The 24,344-nt window shown below is 41.9% G+C and overlaps 1 protein-coding gene across 1 annotated transcript in view; it reads right to left on the reverse strand.

Moving 5' to 3' along the window:
• IGSF22 (immunoglobulin superfamily member 22) overlaps nt 1-24,344 on the reverse strand; it is a 201,510-nt gene that overhangs the window by 128,701 nt on the left and 48,465 nt on the right. Inside the window, 1 exon segment of the mRNA XM_030560544.1 lies at nt 19,615-19,745. Within this exon segment, the coding sequence (XP_030416404.1) occupies nt 19,615-19,745 (131 nt within the window).

Genomic DNA, 24,344 nt, shown 5'->3' on the forward strand with positions numbered 1-24,344 from the left:
CTCTCTTTCTACCTACCTTAGGTACTTCTGTGGCCTCCACTACCACGGTATCTTTAATGCATTTATTCTCACAATAATCTCTGTGTAGGGAAGCACTTATTTCATTTTTTTTAAATGGGGAATTGAGACACTAAGGATAAAAATTTCCAATATGACTTAGAAGCCTAAATCTCATTGAATGCAGCCTTGAGTTGGTTGGGGGAACAGTGTCTGTTCACCACCTTTATAAGCCCCCAGATTCGGGGACAAGTCTGAGATTGATGTAATCTCTGTGTGGTAGTGTCAGCCTTAGCAACACCCCCTTATAGATCACCATGGCACTATTCACCCTGCCTCAGTTTCCACCCAGAGAAACTCTCTCAGGCAGTAGTCTCTCTGCTTCATCTGGCACGGTGCTGGTAAAAAACTTAGACAACAGTTCCAAGTACAACATAAACAAAAGGATCTTCTCAGTTCTCCTAGGGCTCAGCTCTCAGTTCTTTCCTGCTGCTCTCTTACAGTGCCCTCACTCTGGGCTTTCCCCATCTGTGAGTCTCCTTTCTCCCAGAGCCAATCATAAGAGCCATCCTCCTTCCTGTAACTCTACAATGCCCTACAGTTCCCCACCAGACCACTCTTTTCCAGGACCTGCCAGAGGACCCAAGCACCTTTCAGCTGTTCCCTCTCCCCAGCTGAGCTCTCAATGACTTTTGTAGGCATCCCATGACCCCTTCCCAGCTGGATCTAATAATTAAAAAAGGCCATCTAATCTCCAGCCATCATAGGTGAGGCTCGGTCTAACTCCCTGTAAAGGACCAGCTTGTGACACTGATGTAAATAAGACCAGCCCAAAGTAGGGCTGTCAAGCAATTAAAAAAAATAATCTTGTGTAATCGTTCAATTAATAGCGCTGTTAAACAATAACAGAATACCATTTATTTAATATTTTTGGATATTTTTTATATTTTCAAATATACTGATTTCAATTACAACACAGAATACAAAATGTACAGTGTTCACTTTATATTTATTTTTATTATAAATATTTACACTGTAAAAAAAAGAAAAACAGTATTTTTCAATTCTCCCATTACAAGTACTGTAGTGTAATCTATTTATCATAAAAGGTGAATTTACAAATGTAGAACTATTTATAAAAAAACCTGCATTCAAAAATAAAACAATGTAAAACTTTAGAGCAGTGGTGGACAACCTGCGGCCTGTGAGCTGCACTCAGTTCTTCAGGGTAATCCACTGGGGGGCCATGAGACAGTTTGTTTACATTGACTGTACGCAGGAACGGCCGCCTGCAGCTCCCAGGAGCCACAATTTGCCGTTCCCGGCCAATGGGAGCTGCAGAAAGCAGCGTAGACCGCAGAGACGTGCTGGCCGCTGCTTCCCGCAGCTCCCACTGGCCAGGAACAGCGAACCATGGCCACTGGGAGCTGCAGGTGGACATGCCTGCAGACAGTCAGTGTAAACAAACTGTCTCACAGCCCGCGAGCAGATTACCCTGCTGGTTGCTCACCACTGCTTTAGAACCTACAAATTCACTCAGTCCTACTTGTTCAGCCAATTGCTCAGACAAACAAGTTTGTTTACATTTGCAGGAGATAATGTTGTCCATTTCTTGTTCACAATGTCACTGGAAAGCGAGAACAGGCATTCGCATGGCACTGTCATAGCCGGCATCACAAGATATTTATGCACTAAAGATTCATATGTCCCTTCATGCTTCAGCCACCATTCCAGAGGACATGCGTCCATCCTGAAGATGAGTTCTGCTCAATCACGATTCAAAACAATGCGGACCAATCAATGCATGTTCATTTTCATCATCTGAGTCAGATGCCACCAGCAGAAAATTGATTTTCTATTTTGGTGGTTTGGGTTCTGTAGTTTCCACATCTGAGAGTTGCTCTTTTAAGACATCTGAAAGCGTGCACCACACCTCGTCCCTCTCAGATTTTGGAAGGCACTTCAGATTCTTAAGCCTTGGGTCGAGTGCTGTATCTATCCTTAGAAATCTCACATTGGTACCTTCTTTGCGTTTTGTCAAATCTCCAGTGAAAGTGTTCTTAAAATGAACAACATGTGCTGGGTCATCATCTGTGACTGCTATAACATGAAATATATGGCAGAATGCGGGTAAAACAGAGCAGAAGGCATATAATTCTCCCCCAAGGAGTTCAATCACAAATTTAATTAATGCATTATTTTTTTTAACAAGCGTCATCAGCATGGAAGCATGTCCTCTGGAATGGTGGCCGAAGCAGGAAGGGGCATATGAATGTTTAGCCCTCCTGGCACGTAAATACCTTGCAAAGTGCCACATGAATACCTGTTCTCACTTTTGGGTGACATTATAAATAAGAAGCAGGCAGCATTATCTCCCATAAATGTAAACAAACTTGTTTGTCTTAGTGGTTAGCTGAACAAGAAGTAAGACTGAGTGGACTTGTAGGCTCTAAAGCAGTGTTTCTCAAACTGGGGTTGCTGCTTGTGTAGGGATAGCCCCGGCGGGCCGGGCTGGTTTACCTGCCCCGTCCACAGGTCTGGCTGTGGGTTTGCTGCTGCAGGCCAATGGGAGCTGCGGAAAGTAGCGGACAGTAAGTCCCTCGGCCCACACCGCTTCCAGCAGCTCCCAGTGGCCTGCAGCAGTGAACCATGACCAGTGGGAGCCGTGATCGGCCGGAGCTGCGGACGAGGCAGGTAAACAAACCAGCCCGGCCCACCGGGGGCTTTCCCTACACATAAGCGGCGACCCCAGTTTGAGACACACTGCTCTAAAATTTTAGACTGTTTTGGTTTTGAGTGCAGTTATAGAACAAAAAAAAATCTACATTTGTAAGTTGCACTTTTATGATAAAGAGCTTGCATTACACTACTTGTACTAGGTGAATTGAAAAATACTATTTATTTTGTTTATCATTTTTACAGTGCAAATATTTGTAATAAAATGATATAAAGTAAGCACTGTACACTTCGTATTCTATATTGTAATTTAAGTCAATATATTTGAAAATGTATAAAAATATCCAAAAATATTTAATAAATTTAAATTGGTATTCTATTGTTTAACTGTAAGATCAATGGCAATAAATTTTTATTAGTTAATCATGTGAGTTAACTGAGATTAATCAACAGCCCTAGTCCAAAGCCTTCTCTACTTTATGTCTATTCATGGCCCCAAGGAGCTGTTCTGGTAGCCAGAACACAGAGGTTCTCTGGATAACACCTCACACAACGGGGCCAGATGGAAAGACTCCCTTTACACAAAGGGATTTCCCAGGCAATCATTTAAAAATGGCTTTCCAGCTGCCACAAAGCAAATGGAGAAGAAGCCCAAATTTGGCCCCAACGGTAAAATCCTGAGACCTTTTACTCAGCCTTTGAAATCCAATGGGAGTTTTCCTGTTTAAAACTGAGTAAAGCACGTCAACATTTCACCCAATACTAATTAAGAGCAGTATCAGTTAACACAATCTTGCAAAGATTTAATTTTGTTCTGTCATTTTCAAATGGCATTTATCTCATTTACAGCACAGAAGCAAATTAAACAGCAAGTGTAAAAATATTCTGTTTCTAATTTGTTTAGCTGGGAGACTGCAAGAACCAAAGACAATAATGCTCCCCAAACTGTTGCTCTGTGCTTTCAAACAGGGAAGAGTCCTGACCAGGGGAAGGAACCCCACTAAAAACTCTAGCCATGCACACAAAGCAGACTGACTTCTATTCATTACACTTTCCACTGGTTGAGACAGGAGGGTGAAATTAATTGACTCATGGAGCAGGGCAGAGCACTTTAGCTTACAAGCAAGATCTACTTGTATTTTTTCTTTTGAGGCACTGAAGAACATTAGAGTCACCATTCTAGACTCAAAGGACAGACAGTGGGACATATTTTTGCCCTCTGACACATCCATGCAACTCCACTCACTTCAGTGAAGTTACATAGGCATATATAAGAGCCTTATATGTCCCCCTGAGCACATGACACAGAGGAGTTTGGAAAATAGGGAGCAATTTTTGTGAAAAACATTCAAAATGTTCATTTTTTATTTTGGTCACAGTTTTGTCTTGTGTTTAGAGCTGGTTGGAAAATTTCTACATACAGAATAGAATTGGAACTGATCCTTTTTACTTGTCAGCGAAATATAATTATGTAAGTTACGCTACACTGAGAGAATATTAAAGATCCTAGCTTAGATATGCAGCCATAAGGGCAGCCCCCTGCATTCATAAGATGAGGATCAGGCCCATAATATTCTTCCTTTTGATGAGCCACTTCAATGAGAAACTAAGGAAATGGAGTAACATTTTACAAAGAGCTGAATGCGATTCTCACCAGCCTGGAATAACCCCCACAGGAATAATAGAAATTAGGTTATCCAGAATATTTTACAGGGCAATAAATCACAGCAGGACAGTGGAATGACCCAAGAGGATTAAAACAAAATACAACTGCACTCAGCAAGGTCTTTTCTGCAAGGAAAAGTGTTAAATAACAAGACAGCAAAATAAGGCAATGCATCCAGAAAGGAAGCAGAATCCTCTGCTCCCTACTCAAGGTAAATCCCATTTCCATAGGGCCTGCGTGTGGCACTCCACTTCCAAAACCCGTTCTCATCCCTCTCTCTGTCAAGCTGCCATTCTCAGAGCCCTTTCCCTGCACACCTAGGTGACAGAAGGAGGAAGTAGAGTTAAGAATTAACCCTTTGTTCACTGGGAACAACTTGGGAAGTGAACTTGACAGAGGCTATTCTTCAAAGCCAGATGCTGGCATTAGATGCTCACATAGCTCCCTCCTGACTTCCACAGGAGTTATGCTTGCAGATCTAGAGGGCAGACTTAGGCACTCTAAGGCTTCATCTTCATTGCCAAAAAAGGTATGTTTTTACCAAGGCGCAACTAATGCATGTTAGCCTCTCACTGTATCCTAGTAGCAACAAGGCACTGTAGTCTTACCATGAGGTCAACCATAGATTGAGGGGTCAGAGTGAGCATACTGCTGACCTCATCTAGCTACCTCATGGTTAAAAATACAGGTGCCTTGTCTACAACAGGATTTCACAGGCGGATTGCTAACACACATTAATTATACTGCTGCAAAAACAAACCCTTTTTTTGCAGTGAAGACATTGCACACATTGTAGGCTTGATTTCCAAATCTTCATGTCTTGCATGATATCACAATGAGATATTAAATGACCTGTTGGGCCATCCCCTTTCCACTCACATACCAATTTAAAGGATGAACTTGGAATCAAAATCATTACAGATATTGGTAAAATATGGATAATGAATGTGTGTTATTTAGCACAATTAGCACTTCAAAAGAGAGTGTCCTTTTCCCCCCCCCATGGGAAAGTGAATCCATTCTGAGCTAATGCTGAGACTCTGGGCTCAGTATTGCTTTTTGTGCAGCCTACAAGCTGGAAAGTACGCTTGGGCTCTACTGACCCAAAGCGTTTCAGTTAGGATCCTCTGTCTGGCAACGTTACACTTAAGGTTTGTCTACACATGAAAATGAATCCAGAACAAACAGAGGTATGAATTTAAAACAGATGAACTATTCCTGATTAACTCCTTTGTGGATGCTCTTATTCCAATAAATTAAACTAATTCAGAGTAAGAGTGTTCCTCAATTAATCAGGAATAGGTATTCCAGAACAACTCCCACTATAGTCAAGCCCTAAAATGCCTTCACCCTCACCTTTTTTTTCCCCTAAAGGATCATTTCACGTTGTTTAGCAGATTGTACATAAAAAAAACCCAAACACATGATTTCTGAAAGACAATACCCTAAACCTCTTATTGTTCTTCCATTGCAAACAATCCAGATTATTTGAAAAACTGCATCTGGCATTACAGGTCCTAACCCACACAATCTTCCTGGGAGGGGAAGCATGTAGCCACCAGGGTCGCATGCCCCCCAGACCGGGCCCCACCAAAAGTTAAGAACAACTGACACAGCTAACCCCCACTACGGCTGATAGCACTAGATACTGCTGAATAGGTCCTTCTGGGCATGCCTAGTCCTTCTAAACAGGCCACTCCCCTTCACAAATTACACTGATTGCTCCCACCCCCATGGCATTCATAACAGTGGAGGTAGCCTATTTAGTAATGAAGTAAATTATTTAAATCAGCCTACCAGGTTGCCCATCTGTAACAAATTCACACGTATCATACATGCTGTACAGACAGCATGGTCAGCAGCTACACTTCTCACAGACAGCACTGTATGTGAAATACTGAGCCTGGTTTACACCACTGTAAATCAGGCATAATTCCACAAGTGAGGGAGCTATACTTGTGTGAGAAGAGTCAGGCCTTCATCAGGCTTTCTGCTCCAAAAGTATAGGCTTCTCTCACTTGAGGCTAAAGGAGAAACTCCACTAGCTGATACTAATGTTAAGAGCAGCAGCAGTAAAATCCAGTCAGAAAACAGCAGTGATAGACTAGCCATTATATCATATATTGTGGGTCTGAGTCTCCTCCCATGCTGGTGGTCCGCTGTTATGACTCCATTGTTCTCACTGGAGTCACTCCTGATTTATACCAGTGCAAGCAGAACAGAATCAAGCCCCATGTGTGCATATATAAAATGTACTTTGATTATTCAAATCCTATAAGCAAGAGATTTATTCTTAATAGGATCTGTTAATATTTACAGGTTTCAACACAGGACATGTTGCTAAGGGATGTCCTGTTTTTTCCCCCTTGTAAACCATATCAGATTAGAGCATATGATATTTCTAACAGCTGGAGCCTCTTAAGTTAGTTTTGCTTAAAAAAATTAAAATAAAAATATTAGATGTGGTGTCAAATTACAGCTCTTAAAAAAAGCCAATGTAGACCCTTGGTGGGCAGAGGCAGTGAATATTAACTTGGATCACACCCACACATAATTAGCATTTGCCATCTTTCAATCAGAGCTCTGTTCAAAGCTTCTTTTGTCTTTGCACAAGGACCTTCCTTCCTTTTCTGTTCAACAGCTCACAAAGAGTCCTTCTGATTATTGACCAACAATTAACTACAGTCTAATTTAAAAAAAAAAAAAACCCTCTCTCTTTGTTACCCTGTTTTTTTTCAGTGAAGATTCTGGAATACATAGAAGTAATTTGTGGGTGCGCTGAGCTTTGTTAACAGACAATAAATGGCTTTCAGCTGTGTTGCTTTTCCCACACCAGTCCCAGCTAGCAACCTCTTTTTTTAATTCTGAAAATGGAAACACATAGAAAAGCTCTATAATTCTGTAGCTAAAATAAAGAGCTATAGCTTTGACTGTCCACAAATCAGCTTCATGGAGAAAAAATAATGTTACTGAAATTTGTCAACAATACAGATGTAGCTTTAGATATACAGGGCCAAGTTCTACTCTTAGAAGAGAATAGCCCAAAATAAAATACTATTTATACCTTTTCCTTTTGGCAGACACACATTTAAGGGTATATTTAATGTAATCAAAAGTGTGGAATAATCTTTTAAAAAAACAACCTTTTGTAATACAGTAGCCCATTCACACAAATTAAATACTGCAATTTAAGTATATTTTGTATTTGTGTTACTGTTGTGATTTTGCTTGATGAAAAGAAAGTGTTTTATAAAAAATAAATAAACTCTCCTTTTAAGCAGCGATACAGGATAAATTGCATCTGTTTCTAACTTTCCAGCGATTTATTTGCCTACTGGTCAATAGGCCTGAAAGTCTGCTGTTGGGAAGTAGTTTTGCACCTTAATGCACATGTGTGATGGGCCAGTCTGTCACCTTGCTGAGAAAATAGACCTTTTGATGACATTTAGTTGGGGTATAAACTGGCTTACTAAATGCCTTCTTACCTCCCTGAAGCCACCTATGGAAACACTAGTGAGTCACCATCAAAAAATACCTTAACTCCAAAGATATTCTTTCATGAGCAAGGCAAGTTATGGGAACAAATCCTTAAAATCATCTGTAAGGTGTAAGCCCCAAGGGCATTGTCCAAAGAATGGAGGTTTCTCTTCTTCATGAGAATTTAGAAGTGAAGTATTGTCCTTGAACTGCTCATACTACTCAAGCAGCAATGTTCAGCTACTACGGTGCTGGACACCAGAAAAGCACCCAGACAGACAGATTCATAGAGAGATGGCCATAAAAGCCTATCAGCTCAGTTTTATCTTCTCAGTGCATGACTGGGACTGCTGGTAAGTGCCTTTGTTTTCCTCAGGTCTCCTTGATTAATTAATTTATTTTCCAGAGCACCTGATTTCAGCATTTAATCTCATTCCAAACACAGCAGATCACATTCATATGTGTACATGGCTGTTCCAGCTCATTGCTCCCACATCAAAACACCACTACAGTCATTCCCTTTGAAGTGTTTGCATTATTTAAAGTGTATTATATTTTTAAGCATATGTAACTCATCTGCTATATTGACACGTTGCTAGTGTGTTGGTGGGCTGTTACAAAACAGTCACCTGGACAAAGCAAGTATCAGTGGGAACTAGGACATCTTTCAGTTATACCTCTCACCAGTACAACTATTCCTGTCATTCCATCCAGAATGCTCCATTTGCATGGACAGACATTTGAGGCAGTTACATCACCCTACTCCTACTCCCAGTGGGAGTTTTACAGTTGACTTCAATAAGAGCCAAGTTAGGCCAATACTGACTGGTTCTGAAAATCCCATCCTTCACCTTGGTCCTTAAATAGACGTTTCAGACAACCCACCCCCACCCTAGACTTTCTTCTTTAGTTGAGGCCGTCTTGAAAGCTCTAGACCAATTTTTCCTGAGCACCCTTAACTCCCACTGGCTGAGGAGCTCAGCTGATTGGGTGGGCCCTTTGCAGCAAAGGTAGGATCACTGGTATTAGTGACATCATAATGGAAATTGTAATAGCACTGCCTACGTGGTCTGGCTTTGTGCTAAACACTACTTCCATTTTTCCTCTCACACTCTGAATCACCCAACCTCTCAGTCTGGTTTGGTTGCTGCAGTCACCTGCTACAATTGCTGGGCCCTTTAACTAAGTTACAAAAAAAGAAAACTCCAAAATAAGCACAAAACAAACTGGTCATAGCCCCTTCTTCCTCAGAGTCTCTCTTCTCAACCCCATGCCACCCCCTGGTTCCTTGAACCACTCACTACTCTTTATCTATCAGCAACTCCCACTGCTTCCTATATGGAGTCTTTCTTTCCCCCACTACTCTTCACAGGCTTCTTTTATCTACACTCTGATTTAGCTACATGGCCTGCTTGTTATGTGATTTTGCTCATTTTCTCCACCTGAGGAGGTAAGCTAAGTATCCCACAGGTGGGGCTGAACCTATTTCCCTTTCAAGGGCCAGTCACCCTGTGAGAGAAATGAACAATAAAGATCCACTGTTTATTTCTTGTCAAAGTAAAAGTGCCATGGCCTGTTTCAGACATCCAAAAGCAGGAAAAATGAGATGCATCAGGGAAATACCAAGTCCTTTTGCTTAAGGCAAATGTAAATTGTCTTAAAGGCACCGCCTTTCACCTCAACAGAGCCCAGCAGGCCTTACAAACTACATACATGTAGCACCACTAAAATGCAGCGGCCTCTGGATTAGAGGGATGGCGACCAAAGGGCACACAGAACCAGCATGGCATAAGGGAACTTCACCAATGAGTTTTGAGCAAACCCCAGCTCTTATGGAAATACCATAGGATCTTTAACATCATGAAGAGAAGACCTAGGCCTAGATCCTTCAGACCACCACAGAAAGCACAGCGAAGTTCAGGAGGGAGATACAAAAGTAACCATTTCTACAGCACCGTATAAACACATAACAACAGATATGTGATTCCCAGCTCAGGGAGACATACTTATGCTAGCTCTCATTGAGCCAGTGTGCTCAAAACTGGCGATAGCTGCGGCAGTGCACTAGCTTGATGAGAGCTAGTGTGAATATGTCTCCTCAAGCTGTGAATCACACCCCCCATCTTGAAACTTACCCATACTGAGACAATCCCTGAAGAGTTTACTATAACGGTCAACTCCCAGAGTGACCAATAGGATTTGAGGGTATCCAGCACCTTGCAGGAGTTATCCAGCCTCCTGCAAGCTTGACACCTCCATCCTCACCGAGTCAAAATCCCAACTGACATCAGAGGATATTTTGCTTGAGTAAGAATGTCAGGATTTGGTCCCCCTCATCTGACCCATCTAGCCATACATCCAGCTTCTGTAGGTAAGAGGCTTTTTTGTGCAAATGGGACAATGGTATTCAAATCACAGCACAGACTTAACAAAGCAAAAACACTAGTTTGAAGGTCAGTCATCAACATAGTGTATTTATATACCTATTGTCAAAACTGAGGGAGCAGAAAAGAGCTTTAATAGAATATTTAGTTAGTTAATTAAATGTGGCATGTTAATGGTTTTTTTCCCATAACACTGTGGCACTGTTTCTATGAAAAGCAATGAAAAAAAGGTTCTATTTTAAAGTGCTAATAGCTTTCATCTTTCAAAAAGAAACATATGTTTAATGAATAAATATGTTATAAAAAGAGGCGTGCACGTGTGTGTTGGAGGGGGGTATTCCGTTTGTTCTCACTTAAAGAGCTCAATAATGGCAATTGCCAAAGATGTGTAGCCTCTATTGTCAGGACAAAATAAAAATCATCTTGGTCATTCACTTCCAGGTGCAATTGCTATTTTTTAAAATAATAAATTCTCTGCTGTGAAAAATCTGAGTTGAAAATAAATTTAAACAAGGTATTTGGGACACTAGATAGTCACTTGCATATTGTGGAGACATATAAGAATCTGAACAGAATAGAATACAGTACCCAGGCACTTAGCGAGCACAGCAAGAGTTGTAGCATGTAGAAATTTGAATACAATAGAGTACAGTATACAGGCACTCAATATGGTGAGGGGTATGGTGCAAGAACCTGAATAGAACACACTATATAGGACATACCACAGTGGTGGGCACTGTATAAGAACCTGAACAGAGTAGGATACTGCTCACTGGCACTCAAATACCACAATGATGAATGTAATACAAAAACGTGAATAGGACAGAATATGGTATAGAGAGGTTTCGATACTACACTGAGTGGCATGATAGCAGAACTTGACTAGAATAAATTATGCCATGGAACAAACACAGCGCACAATAGATAAGCTTATCTATTTCCACATATGCATATGTGACTGCAAAGGGATCATGGACTCGTTCATGAAATTAAGCTGCCACTTCCTGACTGCAGGAAATAAAAATGTGAAACCCTTAATGGTGGCTGCACGGTTTCTTAGGAATTTTGACAATTTTTTCCTAAAATATCACATTTCCTGTGCGCAGCATTTGACAAAGACTGAAACAAAGTGGTATGCAGAATCAGATTCTGTATCATTTACTGACTTCCCCAGGGCTCTGTCTTTTCAAGATTCTTCTAGTCCAGTATCAAGGTCACATTCTCTCCCAAGAGCCATTGGAATCTTGGATGGCTTACATGCCTGTTTGACCTCTCAGTCAGAACTTTATCTGTCCTGGGAAAGGTGCACCAAGGCAGATTTCTCTACCTGTTCTTCCGCTCGGTTACATGCCTTGCCTTACTTGGGTAAACACTGTGGCTCAAAGGAGGAGACTGCTCTATCTTTGTGCTACAGGAGAAGCTCCCAAAGAGTGCATGCTGCAAGAAGCAGTCTGTCCGCCAGGGAGTATGTATTCCCCCTCCATACCGTCAGCTCCTCTGGGACAGATGGCTTTATCCTGCCCCTTTTGGGCAGTTTAGCATCACCGATGGCACTAGGCAGACTCAGGGCCTGCACTCCCACTCCAGATTGTGGCTGGCCTCTGCTGTAAGTGGTGAAGGCTCCTTTCACCCACTTCCCAGCTTGTGCAGAACCAGACACATTCTGGCCTCCCACTGCTGACTGATATTTTTGATCAGCTTCTTCCCCATGAATGTATGTAGCAGATCCCGATTAGCAATAGTCACCGATCACGAGTAGGAGGAAGGAGATAAGAATCTGCACAAAGGTAGAGCAGTCTGTGGCTTCCTCCTCCTCTTCTCCTACAGCTGTGATACAATGAGGAAAATGTTCCATCATTAAAACCTCTCATTCTTGGGGAGGCCTTCCCCTCCCACCCTCCTCTCAATACAATTTTTATTAATGTATCTTCCCATTGAGATTTTATCCTTCCCTACGCTGTAAGGTGCTGAGATCTCAAGAGGGAAAACATGAAATCACGAGCTGTCGATCTGTGAGAAAAGTGAAGAGAGATTACATTTCTCTGGGTTTAGGCTTTGTCAACATGAGGAAAATGCACCGGTCTAACTAAAGGGGTGATTTGAAACCAATAGTTAAACCGGTGCAAAAGTCTGAGTAGACACTCTTATTTGGTTTAAAGCAGGTCCATTGCAGTTCAGCTTAAATTGCTTAAGAATAGATTTAAGCTAACTGAAATAAACCACTCCAAAATGAGAATAAGAGGCTTTCAAGCAGGGCTTTGCACCAGTTTAACTAACTTGGTTTAAAAATGATTTAAGTTAAATTGGTGCAACTGTCCCATGTAGACAAGACCCGAGTCTTAAAAATGACTAATATATTTTTAAGTCTAGTTTGGTACGCAGTTGTGTTCTTAGTTTCAGCATGTAATTAACCAGTTTGCCAGTCGATCGATAAATACGTAACAGTGATGAATGGTCACACAGATTAGGTATGCTACATTTTAGTGCCTGGTCTAATAACCAGTGAAGTCAATGGGGGTCTGCCCATTATTTTCGATGAGCTTTGGATCAGGTCTTTTAGTGTGTGCAGCTGCATGCCTGAAAGACAGTCCACTCGCTACTTATTCAAAGTCTACAGTGTTCCTTCTACTAACATTTGATGGTTACTGTTATGCGTTCACTAAATCGGGCAGTACAAAAATGATGTGATCTGATAAAAGAGAAAGAACAGGGCACGTGTTAGGGAAAAGTGAATATGGCAACAAACAGAGAAGCAAAAGAAAAAAATGAGACAGAGGAAAAAGACAAGAGAAGACGGTAAGGCTCAGGAAAAAAAAGGAGGAATGAGGACAAGAGGATAAGCTTAGTGATACTGAGCAGAGGAAGGGAAGGAAGAGAGGGGAAAATAATAGAAAAAAGACATTATAGAAGACAAGCATAGAGAGGAGGTATAACCAGAGCAGAAACTAACACAGCAACAGACAATATCTCATATCACACAAAGCAAACATCAGCCAGAAGCCCAGCAAACAAGAACTTTCCTACATCAACCCTGATCTCAGAGCCTCAGTAAGAAGCCCTGCCTCCATCTCCTATGTCTCTGGCAGCCCTTCACCTGAACACTTGTTCAAGGGAAGCTGGAGTTAACCCCTTGTATAGCAAGAACGAGACAGGGCAGTGTTATTCTCCATTCAATGCTTGTATGCTTTGCATGGGCAATTTGCATTAGAGATAATGGAATCAATTTCCATTTTTTCCCCTGCATCCACCAATGGAAGTAAAAGATGTTGGGTAAAATTTTCCAAAGCCCCTAAATGACTTAGAAGACTAAGGGCTAGTGGGATATAAACCCCTACATATCTTAGGTGCTTTTGAAAATCCCACTAGGCGCATGCCTGAATCTTTAGGTGCCCAAATGCTTTTGAGAACTTGGCCATAAGTTCAATTTTCAAAAGTGACTTAGGCACTTAGAAGCTCTAAGTAATACTGAAGTCAACATGACACAGGTGCCTAAGCAGAGCAGGCCAATTTTTTTTCCCCAGCAAATAGTATATTCACCGAAAAATGCACATTTCAGTCAAACAAAGCTATTTGTGAATTTGAATCAAATTAAGTGAATAGCTTCAGCCAAATAAAATGGGAAAAAAACAAAGTTCTGAAAAAGTCAAAAATGTTTCATTTTAACATTTTCAAAATGAAATATTTCGACTTTTCATTTTGAAATGACATTTTGTTTCTAAAATTAGCTATATTTGGGCTTGGAAAGATTCATTTTTTATCTGTAAATGTCTGTAAGGGTTAATTTCACTGTCCACACACAAACCAAAAAAGATATTTCCATTGATAATAATCAAAATTTCCAGATAGGCAAAATAAGAAAAATGCTGCTTGAGAACTTCTTAGAATTTGATTTAAAGATCTTTACATTGTATATTTTGACGTGATGCTGACAATTTATATTTCAAATGGTTAAACTTTTTAAATCTGAACTTTCACAGCCTTTAATGAATTATCTGACCTTCCCTCTATTTGACCATCCCATAATTTCCAGCAACTATGAAAATTTAAATGAATAAAAATAAACATTGATATCATACATGGAAATTATAAAAAAGTTAAAACTTAATTCTGTCAAACCTAGTATTTGTAATTTTTAAAAAATAGAAAAAAGGTAAAAAAAGAAACCCCAAAATAAAACAAAATGTTTCCCTTGGACCAAACTCAATTTTTCTTTTCAGTTTTTCATTTCACAAAAAAAAAATTGTCATTTCAGGTCCATCCGAAACAAATAAAAAAAAATTCAGATTTTTCGGTTCAATCACCAAAAGAAAAATCAATTATTCACCCAGCTCTACTCCTTCATGCCTGTCTCTTTTGAAAATGGGACAAAGGCTTCTAAGTCACTTTGGCACTTTTGAAATATTTACTTGCTATATGTTTTCATTTTCTTCAGCGGCATATCTACGAATGGGGCACAATTCATGCAGAATATGTACTCTGTGTTGCCATTGCTAGGCATGGAGCCTTTATTAACATCACTTATAAGAAAGGGACAAGGTTCTCTTTGCACTATATCAACTCTTATGTACATGTAAACCACCCAGAATTGGGGATGATACAAATTCTATCACATTCCCACACAGGTGGACCATGGTGCTATTAAAGAGGTGACACATCTAGGCCCAATCATAGAATATCAGGGCTGGAAGGGACCTTAGGCAGTCATCTAGTCCAACCCCCTGCTCAAAGCAGGACCTAATCCCCAACTAAATCATCTCAGCCAGGGCTTTGTCGAGCCTGACCTTAAAAACCTCCAAGGAAGGAGATTCCACCACCTCCCTAGGTAACCCATTCCAATGCTTCACCACTCTCCTAGTGAAAAAGTTTTCACTAGATATGCCACGGCATGGTGTACCCCGATTTCTGGCTTGTGCTGTGTCCTGGATATCTTTTATCTTTATGACTGATCTTTCTGAAGATAAAGCTTTGCACTGGGAGACCCGTGGAGAGCCAGGAGACAGTGTCAAGGGTGCCCTATGAATGGCGAGAGAAACTTAGATGAGCTGGCCCCTGAAGAATCTCTGGAGAGCTGTGGCAGCCTGGATGCACAACAGAAAAGATTATTTTGCTGCATCTTTGCAGCCTTTCCCTGAGAGGCTGTCAAATATTGTTGGGTTTTTTGTTTTGTTTTATTTTTGAACACAGATCCTTCAGTCTTTACTGGCACCAATGAGAGTTTCGCCTGAAACATGACTGCAAGATCAGGATTTTAAATACATTACCTATTTCTGCTAACATCTAAAAAGTTCCCTGATAAGCGAGCATGTTTGCCTCAATTCCCTTTTTAGGATAAGGTTTGACCTCTTCATGTATCTTTAATTGTACTATTGATATTCTTCAGTTTATGTACAAGGAATGAAAACAAAAGGAATAACTGGTGCAATCAGTGAATGTGAACATATAAACCCAATGTGCTGCTCATCAGCCTTCCATGTCAGTTCATTATAGCAACTACCATGCCATAACCCCTCTCCCGTAGACACAAGACAGCGTTATTGAACAGACAAGAGATCACTTGCTCTTTTAATCAGTTTGAATAAGCTTATAAAATACACAGCAAAAAATGTTAATGATTCCACTGTTGCGATGGGAAATAAGAGATAGAGACAGGGTAGGAAGCACCTGCAGGAAAGAAAAGGAGCATCTTCAACAGGTATATAGGGAGGATTCGAATACAGAAACTGTTAGTTGCTGTTCACCTTCTCGCACAGCAGCAAGTTCTTAGTGCAGCTTGGAATCTGAAAGTGCAAAGACACCATTGGCAGTAAAATGCCAGCATTGCACAGAACAAGCCAAGTTCACCCCTTTTTCCAAAGGAATTATTATAATAACCCTAGAGGGTTTGCTGAAATTGTCTTCTCAGTGGCACAATGTGAAAATCTGGAATCTCTTCATTGTGATATAAAAGAAAATTATTATTAAAGGGAAAAAAAGAAACCTAGATGGTTTGTCAGTAAAATGAATCCAATTCAGTGCAGAACACTGTGGCTGGCATTTTCAATGGTGTCTAAAAGAGTTAGGTGCCCAACTTTCATTGAATTTTAATAGAAGTTGGCATCGAGTTCCACTAGTCTCCTTTGGAAATCACAGCCGGTAGCACTATCCCTGGTATGATGATGTTAGACATCAAACAAAGACAATATTTAAGTGTAATTCTTATACTGCCACTAATTAAGGGTTGGATAAACAATAAGAACACATAGGGGACAAGTTCCTAAATTGGCATCAATGGAACGATGTCAGTTTACAATACCCAAGGATCAGGCCCATGAAGAATAAATAGTTTTATGGCAAAAACACTAGAAATAAACTGATTAATGCCTGGGATAAAGAAAGAGAAGAAAACCGAGTCAATTCCCTTATCATTTACTGTTCTCTGAAAGCGGCTGTGCATAGAAAGGAGGGGGTACTTCATAATCTCTCCAACTCTTTTCACCAGTATACTACAGGGGAGGCTCTCATTCCCACACAGGAGCCTGAGATTCATGCACTAACGACTGTGCCACCACTTCTGCTTCAAAATCTTGACAAATGCACAATGTTCACTGTTGGTGTGATATCCTCATGTTACAAACATTAAGCTTGCCAACAGGAGTTACTCCTTTTGAGCCTGATGCTCATTTTTGTTCTCATTATAATTTCCACTAGTATCACATGGTTCGTTATGGATGCTGCTCTTTCATGACTAGTTTTTACCAAAAAATAAAAAAGACGACGACGGCGATGATGAAATGCAAATCTTGCATTAAAACCAGTTGATTTTCTTCTTCATGGCAAAAAAGTAGATTTTTCCATGGTTCTATTTGACTTCCATATGCAAACATATGCTTAGCCAAACTCCACTGATACGTTACTATGCAAACAAATTTCACAAGCATGAACCTGTCTTTCTGAATGGCACATTCATTACAAATGCTGACTCTTGTTTACAATTGCCATAATGAAATCATGGAATGTGCATGTAATGAAAGCTCATTTTTAAATGAACAGTCCCTGTATTTGTATTCATCAAACTACAGAGTAATAAAAATGATTTTCCTTCCTCTTTGCTCCCCTAAGCTGCAAGCATTCTTTCCAAAATGTGTTTTGCTATATTTTATTTCTGAAACAGAAATAGTGTAAGGACACAGGGCCAGATTGACAAATCCTTACTCACTGTACGCTGTTACTCATCCAAGAAATTCTGCTAAGGTTAATAGGACTATCTGTGTGACCCCTTACTCCCATTGGTGATCACAATCTGGTCCACAGTGAGTAGAAAAATTAATTAGGACAAACAGAATCCACATACGAGGCACTTCTCTTCTTAGTTCAGGATCAAAAATTAACTTATGTCAAGTAAAAATGGAGGGGGAAACAAAGCCTCATATGAACAGAAGGGTTTTCATGAAATTAAGACTTATTTTCATTTAACTATTCTTTATGCAGTTTTATGAGCCCCAAACCCACAACATTATGCTGGTGCAAAAAAGCAGAAAGTGAAACTGACTGGAACATAAAAATGAAACGGGCCAGTTTCATTTTATAGTCCAAGCTAAAAAAAAATGCAAAAAGTAAACATACATCATAAATGGCTGAAAGGACTGCATATTTGATTTTTTTAAAATCTTTTTGTTTTAATAATAGAAGATATTGTAAGTAAGAAAGGAAAGCAGTAATATTTATTTTTAAATATGTGATTTTTATCTAGGCAATGGTCCAAACTCATCCCTGGTGCAATTCAATTGATTTCAGTGTAGTTAACCAGACATGAATTTACACAGTGCTTTTTAAGTATTATTTTTTCTATTATAGGAGTTGAGTAGTAAGCAGAACTGTGTATACCACTCTCTGAAATTAACACAAAATAATCTAAGGATGTTTAGAACATACAACACCAAACCCTACAACCATACTCAGGCAAAATCAACAAAGATGCCAACATTTAGACTGCAAGTTCTTTAAAGCGGTGACTGCCATTTGCTATACATTTGTATGGGACCTAGCACAATGGGGCCTCCACCTATTTGACACTTCTAGGTGCTACCACAATATAAATGTTGAACAATAATAATGTGAGGTTTTAGTGCCTAGACTTTCATTGGCTTCAAAAGGCTTTGGATCAGGTCTTTACTGCACAAAGGCTGCAAAGCGCAGGCCTTAGCATGGTGATGTGAATTGACATTATGAGATACTTCCTTCCTGCCCTCAAATGAACACTGAATACACTGATCTTCAACTGGCCAACCTGTCACCTGATCCCAGTTCTCAGCAGAGAATGTGAGGACCCATCAGACATATCTGCATGAGAAATCATCATCTTCTTGCTCAGGATTCTTATTTAAAAAAAGAGAGGTCAGCACCTCCTGCAAAAGATCACCTCTGAAATGAGATAAGCAGAATGTGGGTAGAATAATCCCACTTACCTAACCAGCTTGTTCTCATAAGGGGAATTATTTTTCCCATCAAACATCTTCCAGTATAGTATTTCATCACCCCCTTTTCCAGAAGCTTCATTTTCAACATGTAGTTGCGTTCAGATTGCATATTCACATAGGTTGAAAGTACTTTTGTACCATAAAAACAGCCATGGATTACTGAAGACAAGGTATCTCTACCTACAGAGTACTATAAAAAGCTGATTAAATGAGTTACAAAAGCATATTTATGATGCAACAGGAAGGCAAATATATCAGATTTCCAGCAAATAAAATCAACCTTCTATTTAATACTTACAAAAAAAAAAAAAAGATTTACTACACTAAGGGCCTGATTCAAAGTCCACTGACTTCAGTGGGCTCTCATCCTGAAAGGTGCTAAACACTTCTGATGAGGCACTGAGCACCCTCAGCTCCCATTGACTCCAATGCCACTTGAGAATGCCAAACACCTAAACGACCGGGTCCTAAGTAATTTAATAACTGTTCAGCACAGTATCATTAACAAGTAAGACAAACAGTCTAAAAACCCACTGGATGCCCAGAAGTTCATTTAGGCTGGGATTTTCAAAGGAGGCCAGAGAATTAGACATGCACATCCCATCCAATTTCAATGGGATATGGGTGCCTAAATCCCTTATGTGCCTTTGAAAATCCCAATATTAATATGAAAGATGAACAGACACTTCCTGAAATGTAGGACCGGTCACGGATTGATGATATGTTAATGAATATTGTCCTTCAGTGGAAAAAAAAGCAACAAGGGCTCTTTCTGTGTTAACTGGGCTTTGGAAGACGTGTACAACCTGCATTCATTTTCTTCCCTTTCCTGTCTACCTGTCCTCTTTATTCCACAGTAAAATTAGGACAAATTCTCAAAAAGAATATTGTCGAAATTTTTTCCCTCCAGTATTGTAGTGTCATTGTGATGCAATGAACCATTAACTTCTGTACTTACCATCTGACATGCAGTGAGTGCCCTTAGTCACATGGTAAACCCTTGCAAAATCTCCTCCAGGACTCGTCTGACTGGCACACGGCCGTCTGAGATGATAGTTTATGTCCTTATGGGGTTTACACTCTAGAATCCTAAAAGAAAAAAAATTAAAGTCTAAGTCTTTCAGGCATAAGTGGGATTTATTACATTATCAGGCATGAAAAGAAATATTATGGAGTGATAAATGGAATTTACAGACCTGTAATTGGAGGTTCTTTGAGATATGTAGTCCATCTGTATTCCACATGTGGATATGCATGCACTCCATGTGCCTGAAACAGGAGTTTTCTAGCAAGTAGAGTCTGTTGGTCCACACCTGTACAGTTGTTCCCCTCATGCTTCAAAGCAAGGGTGTAAGGTGTGGTATTGACCAAAGGCTCTCCAGTTCCTCCTCTTACCATGAATCAGAGAGGATCCAGAAGAGATGGGAACAAAGGTAGGTAGTAGAATACAGTTAGAGACCACACATCTCAAAGACCCTCTATTTAAAAGTAAGTAACCTCCATTTCTTCTTCGAATGCTGGTCCCTGTGTGTGTACCACATGTGGGTGACTAGTAAAGAGTATTCAAACAGGAGAGGGGCGTGAGGCGCAGTTGGTATAGATCTATGCAATGCTGCTGTCCCAACAGCTGCATCTGCAGAAGAGGCCTGGGCTAAGGCATAATGCTTGGTGAAGGTATGGCTGGAGCTCCAATATAGGAACTTCTTGAAGTAAGGCTGTTGAGGTTGCCTGTGCTCTAGTGGAATGTGCCCTCAGCACATGTGGGAAAAGCAGACATGCCAACTGATAACAAAAAATGATACAGCCGGAGATCCACTTAGCTTCCGAGCAGATCACGTTTGTGCTGCAATTGCTCTGCTATAGCAACAAGCATTGTAGGCATTTTCCTAATTGGTTTAGTGTTTTGCAGGTAGAACGCTAATGCTCATCTGACATCCAGAGGATGAAGTTTCCTGTTGTCATTGGAAGCATGAGGTTAAGGGAAGAATATCATTAAATAAATAGACTGATCTATGTGAAGCTCAGAAATTACCTTAGGTATGAATTTTGAGTGGAAGTAAAGGAAAACCTCCTTCTGAAATCTGATGTATAGCGGGTTGGCCATGAGTACTCCCAGTACAGCATGGGCTTCAGTGCAGATAGTACAAGCCCAGCATGGACCCTGGGTATGAATTTGGCTCAGTAGCCTACTCTGAAGCCCACACTGCTCTGTTTTCACTGCTGTTGCTACCCATGCTAGCTGGATTGGGGCTAGCTCAGGTAGGCTAGCTCATACACGGCTTTTCCTGAGTAGACATTCCCACAGTAGCAGGAAATCAGAAAGATATGCCAAGCTGCTATTGTTATGTGCCTGTAAGTATGAGAAGACTCTTAAAATCAGAACAGAATTTTAAAGGCAGCCAGTGATTTTAAAAAACAGGGGCACAATGTCTTAAAACTCTTCAGTATGTACTTAACCATACTCATGTGAGTAGTTCTAATTACACATAGGAGAAAAGTTATTCATGGGCATACGTGTTTGCAGGGTCAGGCTCCAAGTTAGACAAGAATTCAGCCTACTTTCTATCGTTGTATTAGAAGCCTCTGAGGATAAGTCACAGAGAACTGATTATTAAGGAATTGCAAGACTCAAGCATAGTGGCAGCCAAATTCTAAAATATTTAGAGTACTTCACAGAAGCAGAACTACCTTCACCCAGTGCACCGTATTAGTACAAATTCATATTTTAAGATCTGAGCTGGGAGCTTCAACTCAGGCCAGGTCTATATCAAAAAGTTAGGTCAACCAGCAATGTCACCCAAGGGTGTGAAAAATCCACAACCCTGAGTGACATAGTTAAACTGACTTGACCCCTGGCATAGACAGTGGTAGATAAATGGAAGAATTCTTCTATTGACTTAGATCAGACGTGGGAAAACTACGGCCCACCCACAGGACAGTCCTGCCCAGCCTCTGAGCTCCCGGCTGGGGAGCCTAGTCCCTGGCCCCTCTCCTGCTGTCCCCCCTCTACCACAGCCACACCACCGTGCGGGCTGCACTCTGGCCCACCGCTCCCACTGGGCAGCGTGGGGAGTACAGCTGGCTCCAGCCAGGTGTCACGGCTGCGAGCTCTTGCTGCTGGTAAGGGGGCAGGGAGCAGGGGGGTTGGGTAAGGGAGCGGGGGTCCTGTGGGGCAGTCAGGGAGGAGAGGGTGGTTGGATGGGGCAGAGGTTCGGGGGGGCGGTCAGGGGATGGCAAACAGGGAGGGTTGGGAGTGGGAGTCCCAAGGAGCCTGTCAGGGGGTGGAGATGTGGATAGGGGTCGAGAGGGCAGTCAGGGGACAGGGAGCAGGGGATGTTGGATAAGGGGGTGGGATCCCGGGGGGAAGTTAGGGGCAGAGGGTCCTGGGAGGGGGTGATCAGGGGATGAGGAGCAGAGGGCGGTTGGATAGGGGGTGAGAGTCCCGGGGGCGGCTGTCAGGGCACGGGGGTGTGGATAGGGGTCAGGGCAGTCAGGGGACAGGGAGCAGGGGGGTTGGATGGGTTGGGTGTTCTGAGTGAGGCAATCAGGGGGCAGAAAGTGGGAGGGGGAAGATAGGGGCTGGACCAGGCTTTTAGGGAGGCACAGCCTTCCCTACCTGACCCTCCATACAGTTGAGCAACCCCAATGTGGCCCTCAGGCCAAAAAGTTTCCCCACCCCTGACCTAGATACTGCCTCTTGGGGACACTGATTAACTACAGCAACAGAAGAACCCCTCCCATCACTGTAATGAGTATCTACAATGAAGTGCTACAGTGCTGCAGCTGCAGAGGTTAAAGTGTAGACATAGGCCCAGTCTCTCTCTGCCTATGCACATTCACAATTGTACATGCAGCCATCTGCACACATGCTCTGGCCCTGCAGGAGTAGCTGAGATATTCTAACACCTGCAGGCACTGCTACACAGAATTTTAATACAAATCTAGCAAAGAGTAAACATTTCACAAAGTGAGAGGGCACCGGAGGATTAGAAATTGCTACTCTTCTCCTTTCCTTTGCTGGAAAAAAGAGAGAAAGCTTCATTTCCGGAAGACAGTCATTGCACAGGCAACTTATGGAAACAGCCCTGTGGGGCTTATAATACATATCATCACCACCATCACCACTATTATGGCACAAGATGCTGTTGGGGAAATATTCTCCCACTTTTCCTTCGAAGCCCTGAATCAGCAAAGCACTTAGGCACATGGTAAGTCCTACTGAAGTAAATGGGTTATAAGTGTGCGGTCAGGTATGTTGCTGGATAGGAACTGTGCAGCAGGATCTCTCTAAACCACACATCAGACCCTTTCTCTGCCTCAGTTTTCCCTTCGTGTCAGTCATTCACCAGCTCCCAATGCTGTCATGTCCTTGCAATTATTTAGCCCTCCAGTTAAGTCCAAAAGTCCACCCCTTCCAGGGGTTTAAGTCCAATATAAACTTCAAACCAAATTTTCTACCCCAGGATCTTCTACAGGGTACCACCCTCCCTCTGAAGGTCTGTCCCCTTTCACCTTGTCTTCAGCACGCTGGGATCTATTCACTTCCTTCTCCGGGGTTACTGCACCACCTCATGGCGTCAAGGCCGCCGGGGGGTGGGCACAAGGGGGCAATTTGCCCCAGGCCCCAGACCCTGCAAGGGCCCCACGAGTCCTAGCCCGGCAGCAGTCCGGGTCTTTGGCAGCATTTCGGCAGCGGGGGGCCCTTCAGTGCTGCCGAAGACACAGAGCAACTGAAGGGCCCCCTGCCGCCGAAATGCCATGGAAGACCCAGACCGCCGCCAGGTGAGTACAAATGCCGCAGCTCCCCTGCTTTGCCCCAGGCCCCCTGAATCCTCTGGGTGGCCCTGCATGGTGTGGCAATATATAGGAAATCCACCTACACCCTCTACTATGGGTTCCCAGTCCTGTCTGCCATGCAGCCTAAATTTCCCTCTCTTTCTCTCCAAGGGCCTCTATACACTCCATGCCTGGCTTCCTCACTGGCGCTTTCTTACTGGCCCCAGGGGAGCTGGAACAATTTTTATAGTGTGGTGCTGATGACGGAAACCATGTATTTGGTGTTTGTTATTACTACTTCAAGCCAGGGAGTGTGGCAGCACCTTCAGGTTCCAGCACCACTGATCAACATCCTATACAGCAAACAGGGGAAGATTAAGACTCGGTCCATCTCCTAGAGACTACTGTGCTAATAAGCGATGGCCACATAAACACCACCCTATACCGGAAACCCACTGACCGCTATACTTACCTACATGCCTCCAGCTTCCATCCAGGACACAACACATGATCCATTGTCTACAGCCAAGCTCTAAGATACAACTGTATTTGCTCCAATCCCTCAGACAGAGATAAACACCTACAAGATCTCTATCAAGCATTCTTAAAACTACAATACACACCTGCTGAAGTAAAAAAAACAGATTGACAGAGCCAGAAGAGTACCTAGAAGCCACCTACTACAGGACAGGCCCAACAAAGAAAATAACAGAACGCCACTAGCCATCACCTACAGCTCCCAACTAAAACCTCTCCAGCGCATCATCAAAGATCTACAACCTATCCTTAAAGATGATCCCTCACTCACAGATCCTGGGAGACAGGCCAGTCCTCGCTTATAGACAGCCTCCCACCCTGAAACAAATACTCACCTGCAGCCGCACACCATACAACATAAACACTAACCCAGGA

This window comes from Gopherus evgoodei, chromosome 4, assembly GCF_007399415.2.
Source record: "Gopherus evgoodei ecotype Sinaloan lineage chromosome 4, rGopEvg1_v1.p, whole genome shotgun sequence".
NCBI lineage: Eukaryota > Metazoa > Chordata > Testudines > Testudinidae > Gopherus > Gopherus evgoodei.